Source organism: Dasypus novemcinctus, chromosome 4 (genome assembly GCF_030445035.2).
Source record: "Dasypus novemcinctus isolate mDasNov1 chromosome 4, mDasNov1.1.hap2, whole genome shotgun sequence".
Taxonomy (NCBI): Eukaryota; Metazoa; Chordata; class Mammalia; order Cingulata; family Dasypodidae; genus Dasypus; species Dasypus novemcinctus.
Genome location: NC_080676.1, coordinates 164,500,529 through 164,513,274, shown reverse-complemented (window position 1 = coordinate 164,513,274; position 12,746 = coordinate 164,500,529). Strand labels below are relative to the sequence as shown.

Below are 12,746 nucleotides of genomic sequence, written 5' to 3'. Positions count from 1 at the left end.
CCAATGCATGACTTCCCTTAAGTCTTTATTTTGCAGTCTCTAATTACACTCTTTTTTTTTTTTAAAGTTGTTCTTATTTCTGAGGGTTGGAACCCATAACATGAAGGCAATGAAACCTCAAGACCAGTTTAAATAGGCATATTATAATTAAATGTATTTTCCAGAAGCTCTGTACAGTATATTTCATGAGATGTAACCCATGATTGTAAAGGAAGTTTAATTTTGCTCACTAGCCTGATGATAGCTAACTCTTCTCTAGGAATTCTGTGGTCTTGATATTGTTATTCTTACTAGTATATGGACTGTTTAGATTCACTTGCTTATCTGCTTACTACTCCAGGCCATGGGTATAGGCTTTCAGTATACCAGCTAGTTAAGTAAAATAGAAATGATGTTGATAGAAGATTCAACTGTGAAGTCTTCCCCTGTGGCTGTGGTTACTGCAAAGTGCCAGCCCCTCTGTTGATGCTCCTGTACAGAGCACACAACAAACAAGCACAAAGAGCAGAAAGTGAGCGCAAAACAACTGGGGGAAGGAGATAAATAAATAAATCTTTTTTTAAAAAAAGACCCACCCTGACTAAGCTGGGCCACACCTTACTTGCAGTAGCCTCATCAAAAGGTTCTACTTACAATGGGCTCATACTCATAGGAATGTAATGAGTTTAAGAACAAGTTTTTCTGGTGTACAGAGCTCAAAGGAGACCAGCAAACTGTGAGATTATTGTGGACTGGAATATAGTGGAGGCAACGGAGATGGAGAGAAAGGGTGTCTCAGAGGTACTGAAGTGATTAGATAAATTTGGTAAGCGTTGAATGTGGGCGGGGGTGAAGGCTAAATGTCAAAAGTGAGTCCTGAGAAACCAACTTAACTGGTGCGTGGTAATGCTGCTCCACTGCAAAGAAAGAGTGGGAGAGACCACATTTTGGATAAATTAAAAAAACAACAACACTTCTTTTTGGAGACTTTCTTTTACGGACGTGCAGAAGTCCAACAGGCTCCCTCCCAGCGCCTCAGCTTTGCTTCTGACCCCTACAGGTCTAGCTATGAAGAGAAACTCGTTCCTTTTTTCAAGAAATTTTTACCTAGCACCAAGTAGGTACCAGGTACTGTCGAAGGGACAGATACCGCGGGGAGAGGAAAAACGCGCTTCCGGAGCTCCCAGTGGAGAGAAAAAGACGAGCATTATGCAAGCAACTGCCGTCACGTGCGCTGTTCATTCCCATGGGAAAAAGAGGGTATGCGACTCCACGGACTGAACCCGAACCAGGAAGGCACGCTTGGAGGATTCGGGCAGTAAACATGGTCTGCGCATGCGCAGAGCCGGCTCTTCCGCAGGCGGAAACACCACCTTCCGGCGCCCTCTCGTGACGTCACACTCCGGCGCGGAGTGGAAGTGGCGGTTCGCCGGGCGCACGTGGAAGGCAGAGGGCGGGCATGGCGAGTTCCGCGGGGCTGGCTCTATGCGGGCAGGCGCTGGTGGTGCGAGGCGGCAGCCGCTTCCTGGCCACCACGACTGCAAGCAGGTGAGGGTCTGCGGCTTGTTGCAGGGAGGCCAGGCCGCAGGCTCGCGTCGGGGTCTGGGGTCCCCGGGCCGCCGCACCGCCGTGGCTGTGCCCTGCCGGGGCTTCCTCCTGTGGAGCCGGAGCCGGGCCCTCGCCTCGGCCCGTTTAGTGCCGGGACTGTGGCGCGTTTTCTCTCCGCGCCCCGCTCCCGGGATCCGCCCCCGGCCTGGGCACGCCCTCGTAGCAGATCCAGACACTTCCGGACACTGCGGCGGCTGCGTTGGCACCCCCGCGGCCTAATCACGTGGGAGGATCCCGGCCGCGGTTTGTGAGGGGCTGCTTCGGACCTGTGTTTTCTGGGCGTGGCCCTGGCTTAGAGGGGCTTTTGGCCCGTCACTGTTGGAGAAGCACCTTCGGGGTCCCTGAGCGCCAGGCGCTCTCCGTCTCCTCCTAATCCTCCAACCCCATCCTAGTTGCTCTTCGGGTCTTGCGGATCTTAACCGACACCCACTTCTCCGGGTACATCCAGAGCCCGCGGCGCACCCCTCTCTTGGCCCTTCAGTGGGTTCTCCTTTCTCTTTCCAGAGTTTTCCTTCTCCTTCCTTAACTATTTCCAAGCCTTAGAAGGTACCCCAGGCTTTTACATTAGAAAGTGTTTCTTGACGGAATGGACTGGACTCGGGAGCGTCCGGTTCTTATAGTCCTTGTCGACTTTGGCCGTCTGCCTCCTTTTTCAGGGTGGTTTTGATTCTTTAAACAGATCATAACCTTTATCAAAGGTGCTCTCTGACCTTTTTTGCTCTCCGTTTGTCTTCAGAAAGTTAATAGGCGTTACTTTTAGTTCCCACAGAAAGTTTACTTACAAACCTGTAAAGCCGCCCAGGTTGTTTGGCTTGGGGGGCATGGGCCTGTTAGAACCTAAAGTTCCTGGCCTGGAAGACTAATTCTTTTTACATTTCAGCATTCCACAGGAAGAGTATTTGGGTGCAGTCTCTTTTTACAGGATAAATAGGAGATGCAGTCCAGGTGCTAGGCCCTGAGGGTGGGGTCTGCTAGGGAAGATTCCTTCGGGGCCTGGGAGCCTTATCCCCGAGGATGTTATGCAAGACATTTTCCTAAATAAGCAATGATGGCTTTAAATTTGGGTTCAAGAAAGCAAAACCCTAACAACTCAATGGTATCAGAACACAATTTTTAAAATTAAATTTTATTTTTTGTTTATTTTTTGTTCTTGAGAACACAAATTCTTTTAAATGAACCCTGTAGCGTTGATTTTCTAGTGCCTGAATAAACTTCCTGTTGTTGCTCCCCACCCCTCTCGTTTATGTTTAACTGATGCTTTTTGGACAGAACCAAACCAGCTGTGTATGACATCTAAATAGAAAGTTAAACAAATAATGCTCTTTAATGGTTTCCTGAAACATTGTGCCTAGGCAATTTTCTTGTCATGATAGGACTCTTAATCTGTGAGTATATGGATTTTCTTGTTAGTTTTAGAGATAAAAAAGAAATCAGCATTTTTTAAAAACAAAGTTCTCTTTTTAAAGTTCTGTTATTTCTTTTTAGTGATGATGACAGCATCTTCATATATGATTGCAGTACTGCAGAAAAGAAGCCCCAGGAAAATAAAGGGTGAGACTACGGCGATAAATGGGACCCCGGTTAAAGATTTAAGTGGGACCCTGAGAGCTGTCATTTTACCTGCTTAACTCTTAACTTCTGTTACCCTGCTATGGATAAAGTGGGTACCTGCTCAGGAAAGAAACATGGAATTAACTTTCAAGTTAGACATAAAAGACTGATAAGACTTTCCTAAATACTCTTAATTAGTTTTGTCAGAGTAACACATTACCTTATTGGCTCCTTGAGGTAATGGTATATATCGAAAATGCACTGAAGGCAGATGTAGGAAAATAATATTACATAATTGAAAGATCAAAGGAGAGTGTGGCCATTTTATATTCTAGTATAATTTGTCTGTTGCTCTTTTTTTTTTTTTTTTATTTCTTTGTTTGAGGATGATTTAAGGAATCCTCACTTCCAAGAGGGGGTGGGGCCATAGGCTCCCTGGGGGTCCCTCCAGCTCAGCCCTTCAGATTCCGGTCTGTAGGCCGGGAGATTTCTCTGTTGAGTTAGATTTTGCTTCTCTAAAATCAGCCCTACTTTGAACCACCCCATGCCTATAGCTCTGGCTCCAGGAATCTCCTGTTACTTGCGGTCTTTGTTCACATTATCAGTGAACAAGCCATCACAGTGTTCTCTTCTCTCTCCCAGGGAGGACGGGCAGCCTGTGGAAAAGGGGAGCGACACGATTCTGGCCTCCACCTTCTCCACGTCGGGCAGCTATTTTGCTTTAACCGATGACAGTAAGCGTCTGATTCTTTTCCGTACAAAACCATGGCAATGTCTGAGTGTCAGGTATGAAATGGTAATGTTGACTCATTAAGCTTGTTTGCAGAGTTTGTCCTGGCATGGCAGTAGTGACACTGGCAGCAGCCTTACAGTTAACAGCAGTCCCAACCACGTCCCCTTAGTGCCGGGTGTGCAGCAGGCGTGCTGGCAGCCCTGTCCATGCGCGGACTGCTCTGGTCTGCGAACGGCCGTGGGAGATGGCTGCCTTCAGCTGGCTCAGCTCAGAGGGGCGGACCTGGGACCTGGGCCTCGCCACCCTGGCTGCAGGGTGGGTGCCCCTGCCTCCTGTGCCCTCCTGCTTTCCAGGAGTTCTTGAGGCACTTCCGCATGTGCCGGGAGAGCGCCAAGGGCTGTGTGTCTGTGTTGGCACCCGAGGCGCAGTCTCCGCTCAGGTGGGCTTTAAGTCAGGGCACCCCATTCTACGTATCTGAGGAAAGGGAGGGAGCCCAGTGTTGAGGGGCGGGAAGGTGGGTGCCTGGGCAAGGGTGTGACGTGCCACCAGGCCTGGCTTTCCCCCTTACCTAGCCGAGTCCTGTGAATGTATTCACCTTATTTATTCCTCTTTGGAGTCTTTCTCCATCGCTTTCCAAAAGGTACACTGCTGCGGTTTTGCAGCTCTTCATTTCTCAAGGGTTGTGGTTTCCCAGCGGCTAAAGCAAATACCATGCAATCGGCCGGCTTGAACAGCAGGGTTTATGGCACGGCTTTGAGGCTAGAAGTTATCGAGGTGCTGCTATCTCCCAGAAACCTGCGGTGTTTGGGCCTGGCTGCCGGGATCCTGGCTCCTTGGCTTTTCTGCCACACGGCAGTGCACGTGGAGGCTCTGTTTTCTCCTGGGCTGTGCTGGCTTCCGGCTTCTGGCCCCATGGCTTCTCTTTTTGTGGGTTCCCTGAGTAATAGGGCTAAGACCCCTCCTGATTGGGGTGGGCCCCTCCGTACCTGAAGTCATCTCATCAAAGGTCCTGCTTACAAAGGTTCCCACCCACAGCGGTGGGTTAAGGTGAAGAGCCGGCTTCTCGGGCACCTGCTCCAAGCCACCGAGATTCCTCACCGCCCCTATTCCGGTGTTCTCCCGAGAGGCGGTGATGAGGAGCTGGGCAGGCCTAAGGTTTTCCTGGCTGTGCTGTTCAGCTCCTGTGCTTGTCCTCCAGTTCTTTGTAGGTTTAGGGCCAGGATTATGCTAATGCTGTGGCTCTCCTGTAAGAGTAGCTCGGAGCAAAATCCACCCCCCGTTCCCTCAGTCTGTCCTCTCAGAAGATGCACAGGTTGTTCTTAGGTAATCAGAGGTAAATACATACAGGCTGTCCTATTCCAGTGATTACTGTTAAGGTGCTTCCTTTGTAGCTGGCTCACACCTGTACTGGAGGCAGCTATTACGGATTTTTATATCAACTTATTTTCTGAGAGGGTCAAAAGCCGAATTCTGGGTGGCATCGGAAGCAAGGAAAATCCATCCTGCCCTTTATTCCACTCAGATTGAAAGTGCAGTCAAGTAACAATACTTCATTTTACTACGATGGAGTAATAGATGCACATCACGTTCAGCTATTAAACTTGAAAATCTAAAAGGATGTACTGTTTAACCTAAATCTCCCTTTGCCACCACCACCCAATGCCCTTTCCAGCTAAAGGAGACTTTTAAATGTATATTGTCATGCTTTTGAATGATGCTTGGTAATAAATCACTCCTCCTAGCTGATCCTGGGGAACTCACACCATTGTTATCTCGAGTGGCCTGCCGAAATGCTAGAGGACAGAACACAGGAACTGTGTTGCGTGTGAGTGTTTTTGGAATTTAGTGTAAAAGCCGCAAGGTGGCCTTCAAGTTTCAGACCCTGAGCCGCCCAGGCCCTCATCAGGGAAGGCGGCTGTGCTGCGCTCTTTGCCTTAGTTTTGCTTCAGAAACGGTGGGAAAGGAGGGATGCGTTTAACGTAGGCAGGTGGTGGCCGAGCGCTCTCCCTTCCGCTTGCAGCCTGGCAGTAAGTTTACCTGTGCAGAGCTTCCTAGCTCAACAGATTCTCAAAGGGGTCTTTTTCACCAAAGCATAAAAAACAAATGGTCTAAAGCAGGGGTTCTTACTCTGTAGAGGTGGGACCCCTTTGCCAGTCAGCAAGAAAACCATGGACCCATTACTAAGTCCACACTGTCTTGTGTATTATTTAATAAATATATCACACCTGCACCAGCACGTTCCCACAAGAATGTTTTTTTAATTTCAAGCTCACAGACCCCTTGTTAAGAACCCCTGATCTAAAGGAATCTGATGGTAGAGTTAAAAAAAAATGTTTACGTAGAGAAGTGGTAGGTTTACAGAAAAGGCATGGTGAAAGTACAGGGCCCGTCTACTTCCTCTCATGCAGTTTTCCCTATTAACAGTTTGCATTTGTGTAGAACTTTTCTGCATTTGTTGAAAGTGATGAAATGGTGTTATTATAGTATACTATTATACTGTTAATTGTAGTCTTGTTTACATTAGGGTTCACTGTGTTGTAAGTCTCCTTAATTTTTTAAAAAACTTTTATTGTAACATGTATGTTTCCCATTTTAACCACTTTCAAATACAGAGTTGAGTGGTGGTAACTACGTTCACAGTGTGGCGGCCCCTTGCAGCCACTTAACATCACCTAACCTCGGCTGGTTGTGACGGTGCTCCTGAAACTCACGTTTGCACGAGTCACCTGGGGAAGGTGCCTTGTTAAAGTGCAGACTCTGCTTTATTAGGTCCGGGCTGGGGCCTGGGGGGTGTATTTGTAGCAAGCTCCCAGTCTTGCTGGGCTCTGGACCACTTTTTTTTTTTAAATGCTTTTCCACTGTCTTTTTGTTTGTTATTTTATTGTTTTATTATTATTGCTCTTTATTACTCTGCTCCCTGTTGGTTGCGGTGTCTGCTTGTCGTCTTTAGGAGGCCTGGACCCTGAACCTGGGACCTCCCGTGTGGGAGGCAGGTGCCCAATTGCTTGGCCACACCCACTCCCTCTGGACCACTCTTGAGCATCTCCGTGCTCCAGAACTCACACTGCTCTTTGATCCGCTTCCTCCCTGGCTCTGTGAGCCTGCAGCAAACTGCCCCTGTTGGTGAGGGGACTCGAGTGGTCGAGGGCCTGGGGAGCGGGGAGACTCGGGCTCTTGCGGGACCAAATGCAAATTCAGCTCATGCTCATGTGGCTCCTGGAGGCACACCTGGAACCAGTGACAGAAATGTCGGTGCAGGTGAAGACTTTGAAGAGTGAGGAGCTAGTGGGGGTGTCTGTTGGGTATTTTGCGGTGTGGGTGGAAGGTACTTTGTTTAACCACCTCTCTGCTGGTAGATATTTTTTTGTTCATGTTTCACTTGTTTTGCTCTTTCAAAAGTGCAGTGAGCATCCTTACGCAGACCTGAGCTTCCCTGTTGGTGAGCATGTCTGCAGGAGAAATTACCCCAAATGAATCACTGCCAAGGGATCACACTTGCTTACCTCCCCAGCGCAGGGCCACTGCCTTTCCCCACTGGGCCAGCACGGGTGCTAGAAGAGTGGTATCACCTGTACTTAGGAGTCAGGGCGAGCAGTTTTGTGCTTGCTTAGGAAGCATTTGTCCCTGCGTTTTGTGAACTGTCTTTTCATAGCCTTTGTTTTCCCATTCGGTGGATGTTCCTGTTACTGATTTTAGGAGCTTTTTATCTATTAGGAAACGCTCAGCTGTTCTTCCTGGCCCAGAATTGCAGCTGGCGCCATCCCATATAGACTGTCTCCATTTTCCCCACTTAATTTTAAGGTTCATACACAAAATCAGAAACCTAGCAAAGGACCAAGTGGAAACAAAGAAGCTGCTCTGAGCCTCCCTGTCCAGAGGTGGCCCCCGTGAACAAACACTGGAGTACGCGCCTCTGGTTTTCCCTGCCAGCGTGACCTGCTCCTGTTGAGCTAGCCTCCAGCATGTGCACTAGAGGCCGCGTCGCCCCGCTTCGCCGCTTTCCCGACGTTGGACGGGGGTGTTTCCAGGCCTCCACTGTTACCACGGCCTGATTCCTTGGGCTCTGCCCCTACCCCGGCACTCGAGTCGGGGTGCAGTGGAGACAGCAGCCCGCACAGCACTGCCCTCACTTCTGGCTCCAGCTGCAAGTTCGGGGTCCCCAAGACCCCTCAGGGCAGATATTTGCTGGAAGGACTCTCAGAACTCTCCGGAAGCCGTCATCCTCGTGGTTACGATTTATTACAGCAAAAGGATGCAGGTGACGCGCAGCCGAGGGAAGGCATGTGGAGTGGAGTCAGGCTCTGGGCTTCTCTTGTCCGTGCCCCGTGATGTTGCAGAAGGCGCTACTTTCCCGGCATCAACATGCAACAATAGGCGCGGAGTGTCACCAGCCAGGGACCTTGCTCGAGTTCTGTGGCCAGCATTTTTATCGGCTTGGTCCTGTATGGGGCCCAAGCCCCCATTGCAGCCTGCGCTTTTAGTCTTTCCGGTGGCCCCAATTCAAAAGAGGACATTTGCTAAGGTCACCTTGGAGGCCAGGCCAAAGGAAGAGTGGCTTTGGCCAGTGACCGTCAGAGGGTGGAAGCAGAGCCCAGGAGTGAGGCTGGATGCTTGAGGGCTGGCTGGGGGCGTCGGTGAGTTGGCGTGGAGCTGGCGCAGGTGCAGGTGACTGCAGACATGGGTTTGGCGTGCCAGGTGAGGCTGTGCGGAGAAGGCTTCCGAGTTGCCTGTAAGAAGGAGACGGGTGAAATGCTGCTCCATGCCAGTGTGTGTACACCGTGACGGGTGGCTTTTCACTGCGGCCTTGGGGGACGAGTGGACATCTGCACAGCCTGTCTGCTCTCTGGCTGCCACCGGTGGATCATGTGAGCTTACACGGCAGGGCGAGTGCCAGGGCGCCTGGGGCCTGGCTGCCCCCAAAGGACTTGGCACGGGCTTCACACCCAAAGCTCATGCAACAGAAGAAACGGCGGACAAACAGGACTGCAGCAAAATTAACAACTTGTGTGCATCAAACAGTGTCAAGAAGATGAAAAGACAACCTACGGGGTGGAAGAAAGTATTTGAAAACCATGTATCTCATAAGGATTTAATATCCAGAATATATATAGGATTTTAAAAACTCACCAAATCAAACTACAACCCAGATAAAAAGTGGGCAAAGGACTTGAATAGCTCCTTCTCCAAAGAAGATAGAAAAATGGCCAATAACGACGAATCCACAACTATGATTACACCAAACACCACTGGTTATGCACTTTGGATGGATCTTGTGTTTTATCAATATGTATCGATAAAATTGATTTAAAAATGGCCACTAAATTTGTGAAAGATGCTCAATATCAGTAGCCATCAGGGAAATGCAAATGAAAACCACAGCAAGACCCACTCTGCACATCCGATGGTGGCTTTTACTAAGGGACAGAACATAGGATTCAGAGAAATAGGAGCCCTCCTGCGTTCTGGTGGCATTGAATGATGGTCCCGCTGCCGTGGACAGCGGTTCCCCAGGGTTAATTACAGAATTGCCGCATGGCCCGGGAATCCTCCTCCTAGGGAAATATCCTGAAGAACTGGAAGCAGGGACCGACTGCTGTGCCGCAGCTCATAGCACCTTCGTCACAGTCACCAGAGGCGGACGCAGCCCCAGCGTCCATCCAGAGATGAACGGATCACGCGACGTGGGATACACGTACAGGAGGAGGAAGGCCTGGGGCGCGGGGCAGCGCGGGCGGTCCTCGAAGGTGCTGTCGCGTGACGTCGGCCGGACATTCAAGGACAAACACGTCCGACCTCACTGAGAGGAAGTCACTAGAGCCAGCAAGTTCAGAGTCAGAAACGGGAGTGCAGGACACCAGGGGGCGGGTGGGGGCGAGCGAGCGCCTGGTTTGTGCAGATCCTGTTCGTGGCGATGGCAGCACAACACTGGATGTAACGAGCAGCACCAGATCGCACCCTTGAAGGCAGCCAAGCTGGGAGATGTTAAATTGTACACGTCACCCCAGTAAAACAAGACAAAAGGGACGGGCCTTGAAGGGCGCCGTGCACACACTGCCTGTCTGATGGCGGAGGGCGGTGGACGCCTCTGGGGGTCTCCCCGCTCCCTGTGGCTGTCAGGGAAGACCACCCGGGGCAGGTGCGCCTCCATGCCCGGCCGATGGAGGGCGCCCACAGCGGCTCCCCTCACGCTCAGCCTCCCCGCCCTCGTCCGTGGGGGTGTCGGGCGGGGGGGAGCTGCTCCTGCTGTGTCTGGCTGGCTTGTCTCCAGAAGGCGTGTGGGTGACGGCTCTGTAGAGGCAGGAAACTCGGGAGGAGGGGGACACACAAGGGGGAGCACAGGGCATGTTTCCTTGGAATCCTGGGTTTGCTTTCGTTTTTTAAGTGGCTAAGAAAGAACTCTGTAGAGGAAACAGTTGCCCTAGGCGACATGGAAGACATGGTGATCTGATGCCACCGAGAGCAGGTCGCAGCGTCCAGGCCCTGCAGAGCTGCGGCTCGCTAGGCGCCTCTTAGGTGGCAGGGGAGCGCTGCGCCCCCCGCCATCCGCCTGGGGCCTTTCTGGACTGGGGCTGCGTTCCTAGCGCTGCCTCTCCCACGCATTTGCCTGAGCTCCGTGGAAGCCCTCGCGCCCCCTCTCCCGGTTGTAGACCCTCTGCCCTTCCGCCCGTCGTTCCTGCCCCTTCCCCCCCCCCCACAGTGCCTTGGCAATGCCCTCTGTGCTTTCTCTTCATTCTTGTAGAAATTGGACTTCGTGACGTTCTAAGCATGGGGCTGGGTGAAACCTTGGCCCTTTTGATTTGCCTCTAACGGGAAGCTGGAGGCGGATTCTGCGGAAGGTGGGTTTTGGGGACAGGACTGGGGAAGTTATTTCGTGAGGACAGAGGAGCTGCTGGTAAAGGGTGAGGTGTGGCACGGGCGGCTGGGGCCCAGCGGTGGTCAGGGGTGACTGCCACGGTGCTGGGGGGAGGGCTTTCACTTTTTGGGGGTAGAGACCCCTTTGGCATCTGATGGACCTTCTCCCCAGGAAACGCCCATCCTTGGCACATCTGACATTCGATTTCACGTGTTTCGTGGACTCATGGCTCATCGGCTTTGGCATTCCATGGCCCTGTCTCACTTGCTGCTGGGACTGCACCCCGAGGTGCCTAGCTGGGGGCTGCTGCTTTGTTGTGCTGCAGCTTTAACACCTAAAGAGGCTTGAGGAAGAGCCAAGACAGAACCTGGGGTGAAAATGACCCTTTTCAGGGCAGCCGTTTGGGATGACGGGGGCCCAGGGCCTGGAGCAGGCCGTGGGAAAGTCTCCCTGCCCCGAATCGGGGCCAGGCTGGAACAAGAACGCACCGAACGGGGTGACAAGGGTGCTTTGTTTTGACTGTGCATTTATCTCTGGGGACGCTTCCCACGCAAGAATGGCATCGCAGAAAAAGCCTGCGGTGACGCGGGGAGGCAGGGGCCGGCGTCACCAGTGCTCTGCGCTTCCCGTGGCCCTCATCTCCGGGTGAGGGCAGAATGAGCCAGGCGGAGGGGCTGAGTTTGGGGAGCAGAAGCTGGACGTTGAGCCCTCCACGTCCCCGTGCGGCCTGCGCACAGCCCCGACATGCAGTCTGGCGAGCCAACAGCGAGCGCGGGTCCTGGGGTTGGCCCGGGAGAGCGCCAGCTCTGTGGGGGATTTCAGGGTTCAGTGCCCGACTGGGGGCGCCCCCACTGGGAGGCCAGAAGGCGTTTGTGCTGTGACCCCCTTCCATGGAGACCCCGCTGAGGCTGGGGCGGGCGGCGCCCTCGGCCCCGCGATGGTTTTAGGCTGGGGCCGACCCCTGGGCCGGCTGCCTGCCCTCTGGGGCCTGCCTTCCCCGAGCCTGCAGACGCTCGCCTCGCCTCCCAGCCGGCCCGCGCGTGCGGCCGTCCGCAGACCACGCGGCTGGACCAGTCCCAGGGCCGGCGCGAGAGGGGACGAGCGAGGGGTCGTGTCCTTGTGTTGAGAGGGAGTGCAGGCTAGACCTGCAGGTGAGCAGGCTGAGACAAGGGGGGCTCGTCCGCGCTGCCGGCCCCTCTGTCCTGGGGGACCTTCGCCGGGGCCATTGCTTCTGGCGGGTGTGTGAGTGCGTGTGCGTGTGCACGTGCGCGTCAGCCTTTCCTGTGGCAGCCGTGGTCCTGCTCGTGTCACAGCTGCTCACTTAGCCAGTTAGGATGTGTCTGTGCGGCTGGCACAGCAGGGCTGTTTGAATTACAGTGAACTCTGAGAATTTTCTTCATCTTGCCCAGAGCTTAATTATCTTACTTTTGGCATCGTTGTCTCTGTTTTCATCATGTTGTGGCCTCACCGCAGGTCCATTGCCACTGAAAGCAGAGGAGGAGGAGGAGCTCTGGCACCTAAAAGGAGGACAGCCGAAGGGCCTTGTCCTTCTCTGTCCTTCTGTTCCTTTGCTCCTGAGGGAAGTGCCTCGGGACACTTGTTGGGAACGTAATTCCTTTACCCTTCAGGGTTTTTTTTTATCCTGAGGTATTGGGGTTGAACCAGCACCTCGTGTGGGAAGATGGAGCTCACCCGCTGAGCCACATCGGCCTCTGAGTTGGTTTTTTTGTTTGTTTACTTATTATTTGTGTTTCATTTTTAGGCGGCACGGGGATTGTCACCCGGGACTTCCTGTGTGGGAAGCAGGCGCTCAACCGCCTGAGCCAAACCCACTCCCCCATTCAGCTTTTGTTTCACCCTCAGGTTGGAAATCCAGCCGCTGCGCAGCCCCAAGCATCAGTCTGCGTGGATGTCAGCCCCTCCTGGGGAGAGCGGGGCTCCACACGTGGGGGGTGGAGGGGCGCGGGCCCTTCCCTGAAGAGGCGAGGAGTGTGACGTGTTTAAGCAGTGCTCTGCTTAGAG

The 12,746-nt window shown here is 52.6% G+C and overlaps 1 protein-coding gene across 3 annotated transcripts in view; it reads left to right on the top strand.

Annotated features, from left to right (window-relative positions):
- Positions 1-1,365: 1,365 nt before the first annotated feature.
- WDR4 (WDR4 tRNA N7-guanosine methyltransferase non-catalytic subunit) overlaps positions 1,366-12,746 on the top strand; it is a 98,914-nt gene continuing 87,533 nt past the window's right edge. For all 3 annotated transcript variants that reach the window (XM_058296292.1, XM_058296291.1, XM_058296290.1), the window contains exons 1-3: positions 1,366-1,527; positions 3,073-3,138; positions 3,781-3,924. In XM_058296292.1, coding sequence (XP_058152275.1) covers positions 1,439-1,527; positions 3,073-3,138; positions 3,781-3,924 — 299 coding nt within the window. In that variant the 5' untranslated portion in view covers positions 1,366-1,438. The remainder of the gene's footprint in view (positions 1,528-3,072; positions 3,139-3,780; positions 3,925-12,746) is intronic.